The sequence below is a fragment of the Mustelus asterias genome, chromosome 16, assembly GCF_964213995.1.
Source record: "Mustelus asterias chromosome 16, sMusAst1.hap1.1, whole genome shotgun sequence".
Taxonomy (NCBI): Eukaryota; Metazoa; Chordata; class Chondrichthyes; order Carcharhiniformes; family Triakidae; genus Mustelus; species Mustelus asterias.
The window spans coordinates 42,999,352-43,023,710 of NC_135816.1; the positions used below are offsets into that span (position 1 = coordinate 42,999,352).

The 24,359-nt window shown below is 44.8% G+C and overlaps 1 protein-coding gene across 2 annotated transcripts in view; it reads left to right on the forward strand.

Annotated features, from left to right (window-relative positions):
• Positions 1-292: 292 nt before the first annotated feature.
• Positions 293-24,359, forward strand: part of LOC144505488 (uncharacterized) — a 47,183-nt gene continuing 23,116 nt past the window's right edge. The window contains exon 1 of one of the 2 annotated variants that reach the window (XM_078231607.1): positions 293-454. In XM_078231607.1, the coding sequence (XP_078087733.1) occupies positions 397-454 (58 nt within the window). In that variant the 5' untranslated portion in view covers positions 293-396. The remainder of the gene's footprint in view (positions 455-24,359) is intronic. The other variant, XM_078231605.1, reaches the window with a different exon arrangement.

The window sequence follows — 24,359 nt, forward strand, 5'->3', positions numbered from 1 at the left end:
ACATTCCGTTACAGAACAGAGGAAAAAATAATCATATAACAATAAATCTTAGAGTATCGAATAGAGATATTAGCGTGCTAATATAATTTGATAATTTAAAAAAAAATGTTTTCTGGAGTTACACTTCAACTAAAATACAAATGCTGCCAATTCATTGTGAATTTTTAGATGTACAATTCCCAGACCCTGTGAATCAGAACAGGGCATTAGAAAAGCAAATGGTCAGTGGCATTCATTCCCATGTGATTTCATGCTACTTCCTCCCATTCTTTGAAAGGAAACACCAGAAATAATCAGTGCAGACCCAGGCATTTGTACACCTTTTCCACTTGCAAACCAAACCAAGGTCGGGAAAATACTTTTCAGTCAATCTTTCTGCACAAAGGGAGCAGAGAAATGGCTACTTTAAAAGTAACTGTCTTCCTGTTTTTCGTCTTGTTTCACATTCTAAAAGGTAGGAGTGTTTTATTCATAGCTTCTTTTGATCCTGTTGTTTGAAAAAGAATTTCAAAAAGTGTTGGAAGTTAATTCAATGACAACCTATTTTAATTAGCTATAATGCACCGTTTTTGTGCCTATCCACACATTTCAAAAGGTCCACAGACTACAGCTCGGTAATGCACTGAAGGGAAACAAAAGAAAATGTTCAACCTTCCCAACTTATTACTTTTTGTATAAGCGAACCTAAGTTTATAACTTTTTCTAAGTTTCTTGCCTCTCAAATGTTAGATAAAGGAAAAACTATTAGTTTAAAGTTTGTCCTGTCAAAAATGTTCATTAAAATTTTTCTTAAGTTCCCCTCAGATATTTGTGAATTTCTGTTTATTGTGCTCACATTTTCTTTGCAGTTTTATTCAGATGCTCAGAAATAATGTTTTCCGTCACTGAATATAACTATAACAGTATGCCATTGTTTCCATATCTTGGTGCTCTGGACAATACAGTTCCTTATTTTGTTTCAAATCAGTGAATAAAGTTGTGAATAGTGGATATTTCCTGTATTTGTGCTTGAGCAAGTAAATTTATATGAAGCTCTTCTTTCAACTTAGTTTTCATTTATTTTGTTTGTAAATGTGTGGCTATTATGGTGTGAGATGAATAAACTCCTGTTAGCTGCTTGACCATGAATCAACTCCCTATTATCGGAACTGTAAAGGGAAGGAGACAAATGGCAAATGACCTTTAAAGAGAAAGGAAAGAAGTCTCACATATTATACCTTATTATATCCTTGGGACATTTTTTGAAGGACAATCACTTGTTGTGGCAGCCAATTTGTGTACAGGAAATTCCATAAATAGCAAATGAGATGAATAACCCATTGCTACATTTAACTGATGACCAGAGCATAGGGAAAACTCTCTTCCTTTTTTTAAATACTATTAGACCAAAGAGATGTAGCTTCGGTTAAGAGTTTACCTGAATGATTTTAGCCAAGGCTTACTGGTTTCATCTCCTTGATCTCTCAGCAAATCTAGGACAGACTGAAAATGTCCCAAGCACTATTCCCAATTCTCATGTCTCACGGAGGGAAATCCCAGCATTGTTACATGTGTTTGCCCATATGCAATCAAATGCCTTATTCAATGCCACTTGCACAGTAAAGTCCCGGTGTCCAGTGCTCAGATGTAGTTGCAGGGAGCCTCAGCCCAAAAGGATAAAGGGGGCCTGTGCAAGTCATTTGAGAGCATCAACAATGGTTGAGATGGGGCTTGATTTTCCAGCCGTGCTTTCCCCGAAACCAAGAAATTCTACCCAAGGTCAGCAGACCTTTCCATGATCTGCCCCTAGAACATAGAATATAGAACATTACAGCGCAGTACAGGCCCTTCAGCCGTCGATGTTGCGCCGACCAGTGAAACCAATCTAAAGCCCATCTAACCTACACTATTCCAATATCATCCATATGTTTATCCAATGACCATTTAAATGCCCTTAATGTTGGTGAGTCCACTACTGTTGCAGGCAGGGCATTCCACGTCCTTACCACTCTCTGAGTGAAGAACCTACCTCTGACATCTGTCCAATATCTATCACCCCTCAATTTAAAGCTATGTCCCCGCTTGCTAGCTATCACCATCTGAGGAAAAAGGCTCTCACTATCCACCCTATCTAATCCTCTGATCATCTTGTATGCCTCTATTAAGTCACCTCTTAACCTTCTTCTCTCTAACAAAAACATTCTCAAGTCCCTCAGCCTTTCCTCATAAGATCTTCCCACCATACCAGGCAACATCCTAGTAAATTTCCTCTGCACCCTTTCCAATGCATCCACATCCTTCCTATAATGAGGTGACCAGAACTGTACGCAATACTCCAAGTGCGGCCGCACCTGAGTTTTGTACAGCTGCAACATGACCTCCTGGCTCCGAAACTCAATCCCTCTACCAATAAATGCTAACACTCCGTACGCCTTCTTAACAACCCTATCAACCTGGGTGCCAACTTTCAGGGATCTATGCACATGGACACTGAGATCTCTCTGTTCATCCACGCTACCAAGTATCTTACCATTAGCCCAGTACTCTGTAATCCTGTTACTCCTTCCAAAGTGCATCACCTCACACTTTTCCGCATTGAACTCCATTTGCCACCTCTCAGCCCAGCACTGCAGCTTATCTATGTCCCTCTGTAACCTGCAACAACCTTCCGCACTGTCCACAAGTCCACCGACTTTAGTGTCATCCGCAAATTTACTAACCCATCCTTCTACACCCTCATCCAGGTCATTTATAAAACTGACAAACAGCAGTGGCCCCAAAACAGATCCTTGCAGTAACTGAACTCCAGGATGAACATTTCCCATCAACCACCACTCTCTGTCTTCTTACAGCTAGCCAATTCCTGATCCAAACCGCTAAATCACCCTCAATCCCATTCCTCCGTATCTCCTGCAATAGCTTACCATGGGGAACCTTATCAAACGCTTTACTGAAATCCATATACACCACATCAACTGTTTTACCCTCATCCACCTCTTTGGTCACCTTCTCAAAGAACTCAATAAGGTTTGTGAGGCACGACCTACCCTTCACAAAACCGTGTTGACTATCCCTAATCAAATTATTCCTTTCTAGACGATTATAAATCCTATCTCTTATAATCATTTCCAAAACTTGGCCCACAACAGAAGTAAGGCTCACTGGTCTATAATTACCAAGGTTGTCTCTACTTCCCTTCTTGAACAAGGGGACAACATTTGCTATCCTCCAGTCTTCTGGCACTATTCCTGTAGACAATGATGACCTAAAGATCAAAGCCAAAGGTTCTGCAATCTCCTCCCTAGCCTCCCAGAGAATCCTGGGATAAATCCCATCCCACCCAGGGGACTTATCTATTTTCACACATTCCAGAATTGCTAACACCTCCTCCTTATTAACCTCAATCCCCTCTAGTCCAATAGCCTGTATCTCAGTATTCTCCTTGACAACATTGTCTTTTTCCTGCGTGAATACTGATGAAAAATACTAATTTAGCGCCTCTCCTAGCTCTTCAGGCTCCACGCACAACTTCCCACTACTGTCCTTGACTGGCCCTAATCTTACCCTAGTCATTCTTTTATTCCTGACATACCTATAGAAAGCTTTAGGGTTTTCCTTGATCTTACCTGCCAAAGACTTCTCATGTCCCCTCCTGGCTCTTCTTAACTCTCTCTTTAGGTCCTTCCTGGCTAACTTGTAACTCTCAAGCGCCCTAACTGAGCCTTCACATCTCCTCTTTACATAAGTCTCCTTCTTCCTCTTCACAAGAGATTCAACTTCTTTAGTAAACCACGGTTCCCTCACTCGACCATTTCCTCCCTGCCTGACAGGTACATACTTATCAAGGACACCCAGTAGCTGTTCCTTGAACAAGCTCCACATTTCAATTGTGTCCATCCCCTGCAGTTTCCTTCTCCAACCTATGCATCCTAAACCTCTCCTAATCGCATCACAATTTCCTTTCCCCCAGCTATAACTCTTGCCCTTCAGTATATACCTATTCCTTTCCATCGCTAAAGTAAACGTAACCAAATTGTGGTCACTATCACCAAAGTGCTCCCCTACCTCCAAATCTAACACCTGTTCTGGTTCATTACCCAGTACCAAATCCAATGTGGCCTCGCCTCTTGTTGGCCTATCTACATACTGTGTCAGGAAACCCTCCTGCACACATTGGACAAAAACCGACCCACCTAAAGTACTCGAACTATAGATTTTCCAGTCAATATTTGCAAAGTTAAAGTCCCCCATAACAACTACCCTGTTACTTTCGCTCCTATCCAGAATCATCTTTGCAATCCTTTCCTCTACATCTCTGGAACTTTTCGGAGGCCTATTGAAAACTCCCAACAGGGTGACCTCTCCTTTCCTGCTTCTAACCTCAGCCCATACTACCTCAGTAGACGAGTCCTCGCCTGCTATGATTCCTGTGGTTCAGTACTTGTGGGCAGCTTTCTTCCAGGTCAGTGGCAAGCGCCATTCCTTTGCTGCTGATGACAGAATCTGGGTCAGAGTGACGGAATGTTTCATAATCATTGGAAGAAAAATGTAATTTAAGACAGCCCATGTTTCTACCATAAAATCAATGTTGAAACTCCAAATTCTGTGCCATAAAATCAGAAGAGTACAGCACAAAGAGAGGCCATGTGAATCATCAAGTCTGTATTAGAGTGATTAGCCACGCTAGCACAATGCTGGGAGTGTGTTAGATTCCATTGTGACTTGGCAACATTTAGTCATCCAGGATGACTGTCCACTGGGGACCTCATAAATAAACGAAGGATTCCATGCACTGCCAGTTATCTCAGAGCATTAAATAAGTAGATTTGTGAGGCATTGGGAATGAATTAATAATTGAAAACTGGAAATACATCAGAAGCATGAAAATAGGCTAATATGGTGACCAATTTCAAAAACATTGACAAAGCAGCTGCAGGTAGCTATGGACCCATTGGACTTACTTTAATGTGAATGAATGAAATTGATTAACAAACTTGAAGATTATCTGCACAATAGCAACCAAGTAAATATCAGACAATATGGAATGGGAACATCATGGATAGTGGAAAGCCTACATGTACCTAAACTTTCCAAAGATTTTCCACACAATTCTGTTCTACATAATACTAGTTCAGCTCAGAGTTGTTGTGATGCAGACTAAGTCTTAGGAATCATAAGAGATTGATTGAAAGGTCTTTTTTTAAGCTGTCATTTTACACTAGAGTTTCCACTTGGAACACAATCAGAAATTGCACGCAAAATGCACCTGAAATTGCACTGGGTAGGGCACAGTTTAAATGTACACCAGACACATTTTTGATTTAATTTGATTTGATTTTGATTTGATTTATTATTGTCACATGTATTAGCATACAGTGAAAAGTATTGTTTCGTGCGCTATACAGACATAGCATACCGTTCATAGAGAAGGAAACGAGAGAGTGCAGAATGTAGTGTTACAGTTGTAGCTAGGGTGCAGAGAAAGATCAACTTAATGCAAGGTAGGTTCATTCAAAAGTGTGATAGCAGCAGGGAATAAGCTGTTCTTGTGTCGGTTGGTACGCGACCTCAGACTTTTGTATCTTTTTCCCGATGGAAGAATTATGTCCTTAATTATGCTGGCTGCTTTGCCGAGACAGCGGGAAGTGTAGGCAGAGTCAATGGATGGGAGGCTGGTTTGTATGATGGATTGGGCTACATTCACAACTAATTTCCTGAGTCTTCTGAGAAAGTAGAGGCATTGGTGGGCTTTCTTAACGGTAGTGTCGGCATGTGGGGACCAGGACAAGTTGTTGGTGATCTGGACACCTAAAAACTTGAAGCTCTCGACCCTTTTACTTTGTCCCCATTGATGTAGACAGGGGCATGTTCTCCTCTACACTTTCTGAAGTCGATGACAATCTCTTTCGTTTTGTTGACATTGAGGGAGAGATTTCTGTCACCGCATCAGTTCATCAGATTCTCTATCTCATTCCTGTACTCCGTCTCGTTATTGTTTGAGATCCAACCCACTACAGTGGTACATTTGGATAATGACAAATATAAAATCTTTCATGCACTAGTTCAATCAAACAACATAATATAAGATAATTATTTATTCTATTTTTCCATTAAAAAATATTCATTGTTGTATTCCAGAATAGTAGCCTGAAACAGTTTATTCAAACAGCTAAAAATGTGTCAATCACATAGAAGAAGTAGTTTAATAAAGTTGTCCAACTATCATTAGTAACCAAAATGACTTAATCTATCCTGAACCATTTACTCCTTTCATTGCTGCACACCAGTCAATTTCTTACTAAATTAAATAGTTTTGAAGTTTAAAACCTTTTACAGCGAAGTGGCATGATAGCACAGTGGTTAGTACTGCTGCTTCACAGTGCCAAGGTCCTGAGTTCGATTCCTGGCTTGGGTCACTGTGTGGAGTTTGCATGTTCTCCCCGTGTCTGTGTGAGTTTCCTCCAGATGCTCTGGTTTCCTGCCACATTCTGAAAGATGTGCTGGTTAGGTGCATTGACCCAAACAGGCACTGGACTGTGATGACTAGGGTAATTTCACAGTAACTTCATTGCAGTGTTAATGTGAGCCTTACTTGTGACTAATAAATAAACTTTTACTTTATCTATTTGTGCCTGTGTGCTGGAAAAAAATGAGCGCCTCTTTAAAGTTAAAGTTTATTTCTAAGTCACAAGTAGGTTACATTCACACTGTAATGAAATTATTGTGAAAATCCCCTAGAATTCAAGATCATATCAATCACTGTAAGATGATATTCTGAAATTGTAAAAATGGTAGGACAAATGGGAGTTGGCAGCTACTGCCAAGAAATACTATGTCACGCGTATTACCAACAAGAGATAGCTTAAAGTTCTGTAATCAAATTCTCCAATACACAACCATACCTTAAAAGCAATCTTCAATGGGGATTCCACATTCAGCAGATAACATCCAAAGCAAACAGAGATCTTGGATTTCTGAAGAGGATCCTTGGCAAAAAGAAAATAAGGATTATAGCTGACCAATCCTGGAGTATGTACGTCTTGTGTGTGAGATCCTTACGGGGCGAGAGATATAAATTAAATTGAAGCAATTCAAGGACTTGTGCACACTTCTGCACAAATCGGGAATACACCAGCATTATAACCTTGATCAAAGATTTGGAATGGGAATCACAACAACAAATGAGGGAGAAAAATAGGCTATGTTTCACAAAATATGGAATGGATTGATGGGGATTGACAAAAACAAGTACCTAGTACACTCTGGCCATGACAAAACATGAGGTAGTCATCCACGCAAACTACAAAGACCATTTGTTTCTAAGGCAGGGTATCAACAATCTTTCTTCCCAAGGACAATTCCAGCACACAACAAGCTGCTAAAAGAGTCACAGCTCCATCACTTGAACTCTTCAGGACCTGCCTTTAGATTACTTCCATTTAAAAGTTTTTATTATCAAGATGTAATAATTCTTGAGAACAAGAATTATTGCATAAGATGACCACCTCACCAGGTCACACCTGGGTTAACCAGTGCTACCTATATAAATGTTGGCGGAGTGTGGATATTAGCCTGTGATATCAACACAACCAAAGAAAAGAGGAAGCAGAAACAGATCAAGAGCCTTTCCAAAGCAGTGCAGTCACATTCAGCAGAAACTTGCAATGGTCACCTGTGGGCATTGCCATTTTTGTGGATAAGGCCTGATCTGGGTGAATTGAACCAACATAAAAGATTCCCAGACCCAGATTATTCCCAGACCCAAAAGGAAGTGGTCTGGGGAATAACTCACTTGCACTTAAAACTCCTGACTTCCATGCACTTGTTCATCCTGCTGGAATTTGGATGCACAATTAGCAGAAAGAAGTAGCAGCTGTATCCCCAAGTCCACAACACACTCAGTTTTCTGGGCACCATTCAGAGAATATGTATCTTTTTTTTCATTTGTGCAGAAAATTACAAGTATCTATACTAAATTTCCACCTATTTTGTCCAACTCATTTGTTCTTCCTGAACTGCAACCTTAGATTGAACTACCTCCTAGTTTGAAATCCGCTCCCAATTTTGACCACTTTGCTTTGAGTTTCTATATCCAGTTCGTTGATATAAATTGGAAACAATCACAATCTCAGTAACAGTCCCTGGGGAACTCCACTCAGAATTTCCTCGCATTTCAGAGTAACTCAAGCAGTAAACAACAAAGTAAATCGAAAGTTAATGGTAAGGTACAAATGAGGGAAATTTATGCTTAAAGTATGCCCAAACCTTAAGTGCTGGTTACAATCAGTTACTGAAATCTTCTGACTTCCTAAAGTTTATTTATTAGTCACAAGTTGCCTGACATTAACACTGCAATGAAGTTACTCTGAAAATCCCCTAGTTGCCACACTCTGGTGTCTGTTCAGGTACACTGAGGGGGAATTTAGCATGGCCAAGCACATCTTTGAACTGTGGGAGGAAACCAGAGCACCCAGAGGAAACCCACGCAGACACGGTGAGAATGAGGTGTAAACTCCACAAGACAGTGACCCAAGCTGCCTCACAGTGCCAGGGACCCGGGTTCAATTCCCAGCTTGGGTCACTCTGTGTGGAATTTACACCTCATTCTCACCGTGCCATCCCTTCATTTCCCTGGACTGCGAGAGAAGGTTATCAGAATTCAGCAGTGATGGTAAAATTATCAGTGTTTGCTGTCATGACACCCCTGACAGCAACTATTGGAGTCTGCACATATGCAGCTAAATGCAACAATCCAGAAGCTGTTGTGGGAGATTCTTTGCTTCCTCCAGACCACAATTAAGCAGAAGTTATAGAACTGACAAAAACTTCCACTTTTACATTGAGCCATAACTTCCTGATTCCCCAGCGTAGGATTTGGGGGGTGCCCCAAAGATGCAATGGGGAATCCTTCTTGGGAGTTTCCACATAACTTTAGAGTGTGGAATGTCAAATTTCTCCATTATTATAAAAGCTGCACACTTTTAGAAAAATTATAACTTTTCAAATGCTGTATCAATTTATACCTTAATTCCATAAGCGCGTTCCAGTGACCTTCCAGGGAGATGATGGCTTAGTGGTATTATTGCTCGACTATTAATTCAAAAACTCAGCTAATCTTCTGGGGACCTGGGTTCAAATCCTGCCATGCCAATTGGTGGAATTTAAATTCAATAAAAAATATCTGGACTTAAGAATCTACTAATGACCATGAAATCATTGTCAGGAAAAACCCGTCAGGTTCATTAATGCCCTTTAGGGAAGGAAATCTGCTGTCCTTACCTGGTCTGGCCTACATGTGACTCCAGATGCACAGAATGTAGTTGACTCTCAATTGCCCTTGAGCAACTTGGGATGGGCAATAAATGCTGGCCAGCCAGCAACACCCATGTCCCAAGAATGAATAAAAATAGTTTAAAAAATTTATTTTGCTTTCTATAAAATTTTAATTCACAGCGAAAAGTCCAGTGTCATCTATAAATCTCCTGGTTTGGTTTCTGTGAGAATACATCAAGGTAATTGACTACTTATCCTGCTTGATGACGATGACTGGATGCATGAATCCAGATTCAAGTTGACATTGGGAAAGGGGAAATCCACACCACAGAAGATGCTGGATCTTTGTTGGCAGCTTTCTTTGAGGACAGTGTTGCTTCAATATTGACTGTGAAATCTGGACCAATATGAGAACTGAAGGTGGCACTTTTCATTGAATCAGCTCCTTAAGATCATAAAAAAATAAGAGTTGGAGTAAGCCATTGAGCCTGCTCCATTCAGTAGGAATGGCTGATCTGATCGTGGGCTTAACTCCACTTTCCTGCCTGCCCCCCCATAACCCTTGAACATTTTATAGATCAAAGATCTGTCATACCTAGCCTTAAGTATATTCAATTACTTTGCTCTGGAGAAGAGTAAGGAACAATATAAAAAGAATAATAAAAAGAACTGGGAAAGTGAGGACCAGACCCCCTACTTCTTCTCTGCTGTGAATCTCTGACACTACATCCTCAGAGTGTTCTGCTGACAAAGACCGTACAGAGAGAGATACATGTAATGAGTGTGAACATCCCTAGCACAGGTACAGTGGGTAGAAGAGTTTATCGGTGATCAATAATTGAAAATTGAAGGGAGGAATATCTAGTTTAAAGGAAACTGCTACAAGTGCACTGTACTGTTCACCAAAGCTCTAAAAATACTCCATAACTTTATCATTGGAAAGTAATTACATGCCATTCAGATGTAATATGTATTATTTTTATGGAGTAATGGAATATTAATCTAGAGTTGTGCTGGAGTTTCCTACTTAGTACAACTTGCTAGTAATATATGTCACCACCTCTTCCTGGGCATACTGGCTCACTTGTCTGGCCATCTGCCACAAATTTGCACAAAAGTGGTTTCCCACCTCTGGTACACTTGTTGCAATAATATTTCTGCAGAACCCTCAGTAAATCAGGGTACTCTGCTAGTACTGAGACAAATTCTGAATATAGCTACTCTTTGACAATGTTGTTGTATAATTGCCCTAAACTCTTTAAGGCTTTAATGGCCTGCAGCAATGTATCTTGCCTTAACAATGTGTGAATGTTAATCCCCGAACACTGATGGGTAGTGATCGGGAGAGAAGTAAAAAATTCAAAAATCTCGGGGGTGATTCTCCTAAAAAAATTCTAAGTGCCGAATGTGCGTGAAAACTGGAGTAACTTCTGACAATTATTTTAGTGGGATTTTTTTAATGAATCTCCCACGCTCTGTGCACTGCAGAGTGCCCTAGCGAGATTCACATTGAAAATCAGTGGAAGGGGCCTATCCCCGTCCGGGAGTCCGGCAGCATAGCGCTGAGCGGGCATTGCGCATGCACTGATCTGTCAGCGCTGAGATCGGCGCATGCGCAGTGGCCCCGCACTGCTGGCCTCTCGCTCGCTGGCCAGCCCGATCACTGGCCAGCCCCGCAGCCCTCCATCGCTACCCTTCCGATCTCCCCCACCCCTGATCGCTGGCCTCCCGGGCCTATCTGGGCCAGCCACGATAACTTCCCATCCCTCTGCCAGCTCCAATCTCCCTGACCCTGCACTCCTGAACTGCTCCCCCCCCCCACCACTCCCGGCAGTCCCGACCCATCTGGCAGACCCCCCACCCCCTACCCCACCCATCACCTGGATGGCCAACTTCCTTTCCCTCCCTTTGCCTGTGGTCCTTTTGCAGAATGGCAGCGGGAACTCCGTACCTGTACTGATCGTTCCCCCTATAGGCCCTGCCCCAATAGGCCCCACCCACTCTGGCTCCATCCGCTTGGCACTGCCCGATGTCCGATGAGCAGTGCCAATGTGCCCCCAGGCATTGCCACTTTGCTGCTTGGGCTGTGCCAGGAGGCCAAACTGGCACTGCCAAGATGGCAATGCCCAAGGTTCTATTGCAGGTCAGTGGGACTAGGCAAAAAATGGTTCGGCACAGACAAGAAGGGCCAAAAGGCCTGTTTCTGAGCTGTAATTTTCTATGGTTCTATGGTTCTATGGCACTCCCCCTTACCCCCAACCCTCTGGGGGGCCTCGATGGCCTCCCTTCACTCCAGTGGGGTCGGGTCACCAGCTCCCCGCAAGTGGGGAGCTGTTGTAAACACTGTTGGAGTGAAACATTCCTGGCGGGTGGGGGGAGAGGCTAGCATGCCTCCAGACTTCAGTCCTGGACTCACTCGCTATTCAATGTAAATTAGATTTAAGTAAGTATTTACATAATGCATGCAGCTCCGCACCGATTTCTGGCACAGAGCTGACGGTGCCAGAAATCCAGCGGCTGGAGACTCACAGAGGCCGTGGCATCCAGCGGGAAGCCCAGTAAACGGCCTACGCGTGAGAGAGAAGAGAGAATCACCTCCATCAGGCTTAGAGTGCTGATGGGAGTGGCTAGTACTTATAAAAAGCAAGAGAATATTTAGAACAGAATTCTAATCTTGTAACACACATATTCACTTTGTTTTTGCGTTCACGTTCCCCGTGGGGGCTCCGTGGGCACAAAATATCTCGTGAGTGTTGTAAAATGAAAATCTCACTGGCAAAATCTCATTTTCTGATTCGCTCCATCCACCACCGGGGACATAACAAGGTTCCCAACAAGAAAGGTCCGGACCCTCATTTAAATAAATTATAATCTAATTAAAGTGCTTTCCCCAGATCCCTCAGATTGGGATCTCACCCTTCGAACAAGTTTTTAAAAACTGGGACCAGTCAAAGGGAACCCACTGTCGGTGCACAGAGGGCCATGGCTGAGCAGTACCCTGGCACTGACCTCTGGCAAAGGGGGTCAGAGGACAGTGCCATTGGAGGGGGGAGAGGGGGGGCGCGCTCTGTGGAGCTCCATTGGGGGGGGGGTTTCCTCTATCAGTGAGGATGGAGTTCTCCTTGTGCGTGTGGGGGATTCCCCATGTCTATGCGGAGGGTAGTCACTTGTTCTGTTGGGGGGTGGTCCCCTTGTTTAGTGTGTGGGGTTTCTCCTTGTGCGTGTGGAGGGGGGAGGAGTCCTGTCTTTTCCATCGGAGATTGGGACGCCATTTGATCTCAGGATTCTCGGCATTGCCAGCTTTTTCCGGCTCTGCCAGCATGATGGCGTGAACCACACTTACAGATTTCTCCTGCACACACTGCTGGGCTACCTACCGAGCAAAGCCAGCTATGCAGCTGGCCTGCTTTCTCACCTCGGCCAGCACTTATGCAAAGAGTGGAAAATTCTGCCCATTGTCATCAAATAATTTGACAAAAGAATTGAATTATACATCCCACCCTTGCATATCAAACGGTTTGTGTATCACAATATACATCGGCTGTAGCTTTCTGGCTGTTCATGCTGGCGAGATCTTCTGGTTCCGTTGACAGCAACCAACACCCCCCCCCTCCCCCCCCCCACCCCACCATGGGTTTCCTGGCGATGCGGGGTGGTGTCAATGGGAAATCCACCCATTTCCCCAAAGGGAAAAGCCACCTCTCACTGCAAGAAAGATGCCACGGGAAGACCAGCGAATCCCGCCCATCGTCTTGGATCACTTACAGACATTTTTTTAGCTACCTTGTGAAAAATTAATCCAATGTTAAATGTCAGATTGTGTCTTACGTTATTCAGCCTTCCTGTAGGGTCGCCAACATCAGCCATGTTTAAAGGCTAGATGAGTGAGAAATAGGGGGACAACATTGGTCTACTGACACTCCATTCCCTGCTACCCTCAGTTACAGCTGTACACAGCAAGTGAAGAATCAGTGAACCTTATCTTAATAACATTAAAAAATTCCACTCACGCAGCCTTTCAAATGCATCTACAGTAACTGCACTGAGAAATTGTGGCACCCTTTTGAACTCTTTTTAACAAACACATATATTCAATTTACACACTAGTACTTATCTCACACAGTCCATGTCATGCTACAAGAATATGTTTTCATATACCCTCAAAGCAATGGATTTAGCACCGCACCATAATTAAATACATTTATGCAGGAAATTTTCAACCACATAAAAAAAGGCAGGCTATTGTGCTTTAACAAAAGAAGTAACAATTGAATCCTCTGGGCACTTGGTTTCCTTTGTATTTGCAATGCACTTAATGCTGAACTCTACCCAAGATGGAAAATAGTAGTGCTAAATATAGTAAAAAACAATGGGACAAAACAGCACAGCACAGTCTTCAACATGTTGGCATGCATATTCAGAGGTTAGATTTTATTCACCGGAAAACACTGAGTTGCACTGCACCTAGGCATCAGCGTCCTTTATTGGGAAACCACAGAAAGATTATTTCATTTGCCTTGTGCACAGAATAAATAAATCAACATAACATAGTAAGGATTCCAGTGGTAAACCTGTGATAGAGAACCTGATAATATGTTGTCCATCATGCTGCATTATAGGGGTTCAGTACTGTGGTGAACCATCGTTGGTTACCACTGGGGGTTGTTCTTAGGTTACTGTTGGGTTAGGGTGTTGTCACTGTGGGGGTTGTATAATGTTGTTGGGTTAGGGTGTTTACCTGTTGTAAATGTTATTATGGCACATCCCGGTGGGGCCCTGCCTCCGGAGGAGAGGTATAAGACCCTCTGCTCCGGCAGGACCCCTTCAGTCTGAACTGGTGTACTCGTGTTAGTTAGTTCCATTGTTTGATAATAAAAGCCTTCAATACTGAAGCCTTGTTCCACGTGCTTGATTGTCGCGCATCAATTTTATTATCAAACAGAAAACTCTCAGCAGTAAAAAGAGAGTATGGAACAGATCTTGAAACCAGATCGTCTGGCGTTGGACCCACGTGCGGTCGGTGCCGCTAACACCTTCGACCACTGGTGGAAGTGTTTCGAAGACTACCTGGCAGCCTCTGTAGCTATTACTACAGACAGCGACAAACTCCAAGTCCTCCACGCAAGGGTAAGCGACACGATTTATCTCGCGATTCGTGCGGCCACCACTTACCCGAGGGCCGTCGAGCTCTTGAAGAAACGATACACGAAACCACCCAATGAGATACACGCTCGTTACCTCCTCGCTACACGACGTCGGCAGTCGGGCGAAACCATGGAGGACTACGCCAATGAGCTCCTGCAGCTTGCCAGGGGTTGCGATTGTAAAGACGTATCAGCCGAACAATACATGTACGACCTCGCCCGAGACGCGTTCGTAGCAGGGGTAGGGTCCTCGTACATCCGGCTTAAGTTACTGGAAAAAGGGAACCTCGACTTGACCCAAGCGATGGAGATGGCTGAGATGCTGGAAGCGGCGTCGAAAAGCTTGGCGCTGTACCCCGAGGACCACGTGGAGACAACGTGGCAAGAGCAAGCTCAAATCCCTCCTCGCCCCGCGAGCTCGCGCTCCCATATCGATCCGACGACGGCGGCAGCTCCAGGCGGCCAGCGATGCTATTTTTGCGGTGGGGCCAAGCATCCACGGCAACAGTGTCCGGCAAAAACGGCAATCTGCAGCCAGTGCGGTAAAAAAGGCCACTATGGTAAAGTTTGCAGGTCGAAGTCCAAAAACGGCAGTGCAGCTTGTAACCCTCCAGAGCGGAGACAATCTCCTTCGGCGTCGCAGTACCCACGAGGTCCGACCACGTGCGAATCCAGGACGGCGCCATCGTGGCTGACGGAGGAGGAGGAAGACCACCAGGAGTCGCTACGTTTGGCGCCCTCGCCCACGTGCGATTCATGGGGGCGGCCATCATGGTCCACGACGACTAGGAGCGACCAGCAGGGGTCCTCAGCATCAACATCGGCGGCATGCAGTGACGCCCAGGGGCCAACGGTGGCGTCGATCTCCCTGGACCAGACTAAGCATCACAGGCTTGAGAATTCAATGATGGATATCAAGGTAAATGGTCGTACTGTGAATTGTCTGTTTGACAGTGGGAGCACCGAGAGTTTCATACACCCTGACACTGCTAAAAGGTGTGGACTCCGGGTTCTACCTGCCAAGCAGACAATTTCCATGGCATCCCGGTCCCGGTCTGTACCGATCCAAGGACGATGTATGGTAACTCTAGAGGTACAGGGCACAATTTACGAGCAATACAGGCTCCTTGTGTTACCTCACCTTTGTGCGCCAATACTCCTCGGACTAAATTTTATGGTCCACATGAAGAGTGTGATCCTACAGTACGGTGGGCCACTCCCTTCACTGGCAGTAGGGAATCAGCCGCAGCCTCCAAATTGCCCAAAGCGCCCCGCATGCAATCTTTCCACTCTGAAAATCACTACACCATCCTTATTTAAGAATCTGGTACCAGGCTGCAAGCCCATCGCTACTAAGAGTAGGCGTTACAGCGCTGAAGACCGGATCTTTATTAGATCTGAGGTTCAGCGGCTCCTCAAGGAAGGGACCATACAGGCCAGTGCTAGTCCGTGGAGAGCGCAGGTCGTGGTAGTCAAAAGCGGGAACAAACCTCGGATGGTCATCGACTAGAGTCAGACCATTAACCGTTATACGCAGCTGGATGCGTATCCTCTCCCGCGCATTTCTGATATGGTCAATCAGATTGCGCAGTACCGAGTGTTCTCTACCATAGACCTTAAGTCCGCCTACCATCAACTCCCCATCCGCCCAGAGGACCGACAATATACGGCTTTTGAGGCGGATGGTCGTCTATACCATTTCCTCAGGGTTCCATTTGGTGTCACCAATGGGGTCTCGGTCTTCCAGCGTGCTATGGACCGAATGGTGGACCAGAACGGGTTGTGGGCTACCTTCCCGTACCTGGATAACGTCACCATCTGCGGCCATGACCAGCAGGACCATGACACGAATCTCCAACACTTTCTGCGCACTGCATCTCGCCTGAATCTGACCTATAACAGGGAGAAGTGCGTATTCCGTACGCGCAGGTTAGCCATCCTTGGATACGTGGTGGAAAACGGGGTCATTGGCCCTGATCCAGACCGTATGCGCCCCCTTACTGAACTTCCCTTGCCCGCTAGCACGAAAGCACTGAGGAGATGCCTCGGGTTCTTTTTGTATTATGCGCAGTGGGTCCCCAACTACGCGGACAAAGCTCGTCCGCTCATCAAGTCCACGACCTTCCCACTCACGCCGGAGGCCCAATTGGCCTTCAAGGCTTTGAAAAGCGACATTTTGAAAGCCACGATGCACGTGGTGGATGAATCCATCCCTTTCCAGGTGGAGAGTGATGCATCTGATTTCGCCCTAGCCGCCACACTAAACCAGGCAGGCAGGCCCGTCGCGTTCTTTTCCCGCACCCTTCAAGGCCCCGAAATTCGGCACTCAGCGGTGGAGAAGGAGGCTCAGGCCATTGTGGAGGCAGTCAGACACTGGCGCCATTACCTGGCGGGGAAGCGGTTCACTCTGATCACGGATCAACGATCCGTGGCGTTTATGTTCAGTAACACGCAGAGGGGCAAGATCAAGAACGATAAGATCTTGCGGTGGAGAATTGAGCTCTCCACCTATAATTACGATATTATGTATCGTCCAGGGAAGCTCAATGAGCCCTCGGATGCCCTCTCGCGCGGAACATGCGCCATCATGCAGGAGGACCGCTTGAAGGCCCTCCACAATGACCTGTGTCATCCTGGAGTCACCCGACTCTACCACTTCGTCAAAGCCCGCAACCTGCCCTACTCGGTGGAGGATGTCAGGTCAGTGACGAGAAGCTGTCGGATTTGCGCAGAATGCAAACCGCACTTTTATCGACCAGACCGGGCACAATTGGTCAAGGCCACTCGCCCTTTCGAGAGGCTGAGTGTGGATTTTAAGGGCCCCCTTCCCTCAACGGACCGGAACGTCTATTTCCTCAACATAATAGATGAGTACTCCCGGTTCCCGTTTGTTGTCCCCTGTGCGGACACGTCGACTGCCACCGTCATCAAGGCATTCAGTGAGCTTTTTACCCTGTTCGGGTACCCCTGCTACATTCATAGCGACAGGGGCTCGTCGTTCATGAGCAACGACTTGAGGCAATTCCTGCTCTCATTCGGGATTGCCTCTAGTAGAACCACGAGCTACAACCCTAGGGGTAACGGACAGGTGGAAAGGGAGAATGCTACAGTCTGGAAGGCTGTCCTACTGGCACTGAAATCCAGGGGCCTTCCAGTCTCCCGTTGGCAGGAGGTCCTTCCAAATGTGCTCCATTCTATCCGCTCCCTCCTGTGTACGGCAACCAATGCTACTCCCCACGAGAGGATGTTCTCATTCCCTCGGAAGTTGTCCTCGGGGATCTCATTACCAGCCTGGTTGACGTACCCAGGACCCGTCCTTCTGCGGCGACATGTGAGGGCTCGCAGGTCCGACCCCTTGGTCGAACCGGTCCAACTCCTCCACGCCAACCCTCAGTATGCCTATGTGGCATATCCTGACGGGCGAGAGGACACTGTCTCCATTCGAGACCTGGCGCCCGCAGGGGACGTAGCAACTCCTGTCGCTCCCATACCCCCTGTCACGAATCCCCTACTACTTATTTCTTCCCCAGACGTGGCGCGGTCAGCACCGGGACCAGTGCATAACAGTTATACTCCCATGTACAGCTTGCCTGAGACTCGGAGATCGGCGCCACCACCGAAGGTTCCAGGATCCCCTGCACCATCGCCTCACCAGGGCCAACCGGCCCGGGAGTCCTTGAGGGGACAGCCGGACGCTGTTTTGGAGAGAACGCCACCGCAAGCACCTGCTCCGTTTTCGCAACCGGTGTTGAGGAGATCACAGCGACGGTGCGGTCCTCCAGACTGTCTGGACTTGTGAATTTTGTACATATGACCTGTTTTTTGCACCCCGCCGGCCTTTGTTTTTAAAGGAGGGGTGAATGTGGTGAACCATCGTTGGTTACCACTGGGGGTTGTTCTTAGGTTACTGTTGGGTTAGGGTGTTGTCACTGTGGGGGTTGTATAATGTTGTTGGGTTAGGGTGTTTACCTGTTGTAAATGTTATTATGGCACATCCCGGTGGGGCCCTGCCTCCGGAGGAGAGGTATAAGACCCTCTGCTCCGGCAGGACCCCTTCAGTCTGAACTGGTATACTCGTGTTAGTTAGTTCCATTGTTTGATAATAAAAGCCTTCAATACTGAAGCCTTGTTCCACGTGCTTGATTGTCGCGCATCAAGTACTTTATGCATCAATAACACTATAATATTGTCCCAAAGTGCCCATGGCACTCACAGGAGAAAATTCCTCATGAAAGGGTCGGAGAATTGGAATAAGGTTCTGACAAATCATATTTAGGTATTTTGCAGCAGCTTGTTTACATAACCTAGAAACTTTTCTGAAATGCACTAGATGGACATGCCACTAGATGGAGGATTTTACCACAGAATAGAAATTGACTGTGCACATTAGAAGAAGCCAAACAAAAAAATTAAGCCAGTTTGAAGAAATTATTCTAACAGATGAACTTATAAGCATTGGAACCATTGAGCACATTCACCAACCACTTAAGCCATCACCTTCAGTTCATCTGGTGCTCCACACCACCATCTTCCCTCCCCCACTCCCTCGCGCCATATAGCGGTTCCATCAAGATATCTGTGTAATATATCTCTCATAATCCTTTCTTGCAGCTTGTCTATAACTCATGTTAAACAAGATATTATTTTTGTTTTTAACTTAATTCCCTTTGAAATAAATTCACTATATGGTTCAGTATCTGAGAATAATTCCAGACTTTGATGAGAAATTAAATATCTGAGGCTCTTATTTCTTTGTTCATCCTAGTGTGACTATTATTTGAGCTCACACCCTGCTTTGCTTTAAGGACTATAATTCTATTAAGGACTATAGCTCTGTGTCCATTTTTATGTCTTGGATCCTTTGCTGCTATATAAGTAACTCTAAAACATCAAACTCCACCATATCTTGGGATCTACTCAGAATTCCTCAAATCGTCAATACATTCTTCAATTACTCTCTGAGTTCTAACATACCATCGATGTTGGCATATAAGTTGAATTTTTGAAGCCTTAAAAAGTCTCTCCAAAAATGGGGGTCAACTTACACACTGAGTGTAAAAGTGAGCCAGCAGGATCCGTGTGCACGAGCGCCATCTTTTTTGTTTTAACCACACAAAGGTCTGCTCTATATGGGTGAGTCTTAAACTCCCGCTCATCTTTGCCCACAGCCCATATTGCCTATTTGATCCCTTACACCTAGTTACAAGGTACCAGTAAGTAAAACATCCATTTGTAGAGTGCAAAATTGCACTCTGCTAATATGAGCATAGCCTGTCATGTTATATGCCAAGCATATGCAAAATGATGATTTTGGGGATGAAATTTGAGACATCTTAAATGTCAGGTCACTTACATATTCACAATTTACAGTAATTAAAAACCTGCTTGCAGTCACTATCACAGATGTCCATTATCTTCTTGATTGCCCTATCAGATGATCAATGAGCAGCTTTGAAAATAGCAAATAATATCAACTTGTATTAATATAACCCCTTCAATGTAGCAGCTCACCTCAAGGCAGAAGAATTACCAAACAAAATTTGACACCATGGGTGCGATTTTCCTGGCCTGCTGTGCTGACAATCACCAGGCAAGAGAACATTCATCCGTTGTCGTAACGTCCGCATCGTCTCCCCAATGTACCATGCCTTGGGACATCCTTATCGCAGCGTATCAGGTAGACAACGTTGGCCGAGTTGCAAGAGTATGTACCGTGTACCTGGTGGATGGTGTTCTCACGTGAGATGATGGCATCCGTGTCGATGATCTGTGTCGATGATCCGTGTCGATGACACTTCAGCGGTCACGGGCATTCGGCCTCTGATCTTCGGGTAAGCGTTCTCCAAGGCGGCCTTCACGGCACATGACAGCGCAGAGTCACTGAACAGAGACTGATAGCCAAGTTCCGCACACATGAGGACGGCCTCAAGCGGGATCTTGGGTTCATGGCACACTATCTGTAACCCCCATAACGACTTGCCTGGGCTTGCAAAATCTCACTAACTGTCCTGTCTGGAGACAATACACATCTCTTTAACCTGTGCTTAACGCTCTCTCCACTCACATTCTCTGTACCTTTAAGACTTGATTACCTGTAAAGACTCGCATTCCAATCATTATTTTGTAAACTGAGTTTGTGTCTTTATATGCCCTGTTTGTGACTAGAACTCTCACTCACCTGACGAAGGGGCAACGCTCCGAAAGCTAGTGGATTTTGCTACCAAATAAACCTGTTGGACTTTAACCTGGCGTTGTGAGACTTCTTACTGTGTTTACCCCAGTCCAACGCCGGCATCTCCACATCCTGATTGAGTAGTGCAGTGGACCGGGAAATGTCAGTGGCGGGGCGGCCTGTAGTGGAATTCGCGACCGGCATCCAGCTGATTACGACTTTCCCAGGCCCTTTTTTAAGTGTAACCAGCCTCGCGCTGGAAATCAGCCATGTTGGGGTTGGGGAGGGGAGTTGGGCTGGCCATGGGGAGGGAGGTTAGGCTGGCCATGTGGGGGGGTCGGGACTGGTGGGCTGGCCTTGGAGGGGCTCAGAGAAGCTGGAAATTGTGGGGGGGGGGGGGGGGGGGGGTCACAGCAGCTGGCAATCGGTGGGGGAGGGGGGGTGCCACAGAGGCCAGCGATCGGAGGGGGGGAGGTCACAGAGGCCGGCGATCGGAGAGGGGGGGGGGTCACAGAGGCTGACGATTGCAAAGTCAGCGATTGGAAGGCCAGTGTGCATGTACTGATCTCCCCACTGACAGATTGGTGCATGCGCAGTGGCCTGCACAGTGTGCTGATGCCAGCCTCTCAGGCAGGATTAGGCCCTGTCCCCTCTTACTGGTGTGAATCCCTCTGCAGCACGCTGTGGAGCACAGAGTTCTGGAACCATCCCACTAAGCATGCCCAAAAAGTGAAGGGAAAATCTCACATTTTTTCACCCGTTGGGCACTTAGATTTTTTTGGGGAATATCACCTCCCCCATAAATGTGTATGGGTTAGAGCAGGGGATCAACTGAATTCTGGATTGCTCGAAGAAAGAACCAATGCAGACATGAATAGCCTTTTCCTGTACTGCAAATACCTATAGGAATATTGGAAATTTAATATAGTGTAGAAAAACATACACATGTACAGTTCAGCAATGAAAAGAATCAACATAATTTACCCGGTGTACTTGTCAGTGAAATTATTCAATTGAAGGTATCACAGCGCTCAAAGAGAACTTCAGAATAAACATCCAATTATGTATCCAGATTCAACTCCTAAAATGAAGGAAAATTAATTATCCACCAACATTACTTTTTTTTAAAAGTGTTTTCTGGCAAAAAACCATTGTGAAAATAAATTTTAAAAGGTTCCTGCCTCACTTCTGATAGAATATGATAGATGTAGAATATTGTTTAATTAAACAATGACACACAGTATTCTCTATAACATGAATAGTATCATGTCAATTAATTCATGGTCTCAGCTTAATGTTTTTCGGGTGTCTTTGGCTCCAGATCTCATTACAGCTCAGTCCAATCATGGATATAAAAAGTAATTTTCAGAGGGAACACAAGAATGACTGCTCTTGACTTCAGAGCAATATTCAACTGAATGTTGCACCAAGGACCCTTGGATGGAGTTATATCTGGCATAAAGGAAGATACTTGTGGTTGTTGGAGACAAATCATCTTAAATTCAGTCTTGAGTTGTAAAATTTCCTCAGGGCATTATCGTTGACCCAAAGATCTTCAGCTGCTTCATCAATGATTTCCTTCCATCAGAAGACCAGAATTGTGGCTGTCCACTGATGATTATACAATATTCAGCTCCATTCTCAATTGACAATGAAGCAGTTTACGTCTACCTGCAACAAAATCTGGGTAACACAGGGAACTGGGCTGAGAAGTGGCAAATAATATTCACACCGCATGAGTACCAGGCAATGACTATCTCAAACAAGAGGGAGTCCAGTTACATCCCCTTGACTTTTATTGGCATTATCATCACAAATCCCCTGGCATCAACACCTTGGGTGCTACTGTTGACCTGTAATTCAATTAGGAATGAAGTTCAAAAACAGTGTTCACTGCAGTGCTATTGCGATGCGAAGGAGGTCATTCAATTGCATCCATGCTGGCACTCCATAGAGCAGTCCACTCAGTATCATTCCCCCACCGTACCAACAAAGTGCTACAAATTTATTTCTCCCCAGTGCTCATCAAATTTCCTCTGAAATAACTTATTGTCTCCACTTCCACCTTCCTTGTAGGCAACGAGTTCCTGGCAATTATCACTCATTGAGTAAAAAAGTTCTTCATCACAGCCCCCTGCATTTCTGACCCTAAACAAGTATCTCATGGTCTTTGTACCATCAACTAATTGGGAACAGCTTTTCTTTGTCTACATTATCTAAACTTGTCTAAATTTTGCACCTTATTCCAATCTTCCCTCAATATCCTTTGTTCCAAGGAGAAAAACCACAACTTCTCCAAACTAACCTAAAAGCTAAAATCCCTCATCTCTGGAACCATTCTTGTATCTCTCTATGGTCCCTCGAAGTCACTCATATCTTTCATAAAGTGTGGTGACCAAAGCTGTGGCCTAACTAGAGCTTTACAACGGTTCAGCATGGCTACCTATTTTTGTGCTCAATATTTTATTTATTAAACTCAAGATCTTATACACTGTGTTCTCACAATCCATTCAAAAATCTCAGCACATGAATGCCCAGGTCCTATTGTTCCTATACATTTTTCAGAACTATGCCATTAAATCTAATTTACTGCTAGCTCTCCCTTCTAGCATCAACTCACACTACTCTATGTCAAATGTCATCTGCCACTTTCTTGTACATTCTACTGGCCTATCTATGTCTTGATATAGTTGATTAGGGTGGCACAGTGGCACAGATCCAAGTTCGATTCTGACATTGAGTGACCTGTGTGGAGTTTGCACATTCTCCCCGTGTCCATGTGGGTGCTCCGCCTTCCTCCCACAGTTCAAAGATATGCAGATTGGGTGGATTGGCCATGCTAAATTGCCTCTGTGTCCAAAGATATATGGGTAGGATTGATTGACTATGGTAAATGTGCGGTTATAGGGCTGGGCAGAGGGTCAGGTACTCTTTTGGGAGAGTCGGTGCAGACTCAATGGGCTGAATGGCCTCTTTCTACACTGTAGGGATTTGATGATTGGTATTATCATCATTTCCTGATATTTAATGAGCCCATCACTTTCAGTCTTCCCATTTTTGTTGCAATGTTGAGTTTCACTTGAAGTTACATTTATCTATTGGTCAAAATCTTGTCAAAAGTGACTTTTGCAGATAGTTTTGCATTGAGTTGCATTGCTACAGCTTTACAATCATCTAGGATTTTTCAAGTTTGATGTTCAGTCATTATAATGTTAACAGAAAACCAAAAATTATGCTGACTGCTCATTAAGATTAAAATTTAACCACCTTCGGACTCTGTTGAACTGCACTTTACTTGTCCAAAGAGCAATGCCATGCAGCAATGAGATTTTGAGTCTGTTGGCTCTGTATCACTGTACGTAGGTAGCAGTGACAAGGTAGAAGCTGCCACATGACAAAAACATTACCATTTGACGTAGGAACATGGGAGTGTTAGTAAGTGCGCAGATGTACTGATGCCTGTAATACCACAAATATCTATCTGGTCAGCTGAAACAAGTGTATTACAAACAAAGGTTTCATAGCTTTTATTCCTGTTCTGAGTTTCATTTGTTAAATATTGGTCTGCCTACATTTTAGGGGGAATTTTCATGATAGTGTAATATGGGTTATAGCAAATTGGCAGCTCATTTCATATCTTTCCTGACGTCAATGGAAATAAGAATTGGGTAAGATCTAAATTGGAATACTGGTTCACTATCACTAATTTTGCGTTATTGCACAAAGTCAACATTACGGGGGTGATTCTCCCTTTCCGACCTGCTAATTTTTTGGTGGGTTAGGTCGGGAGG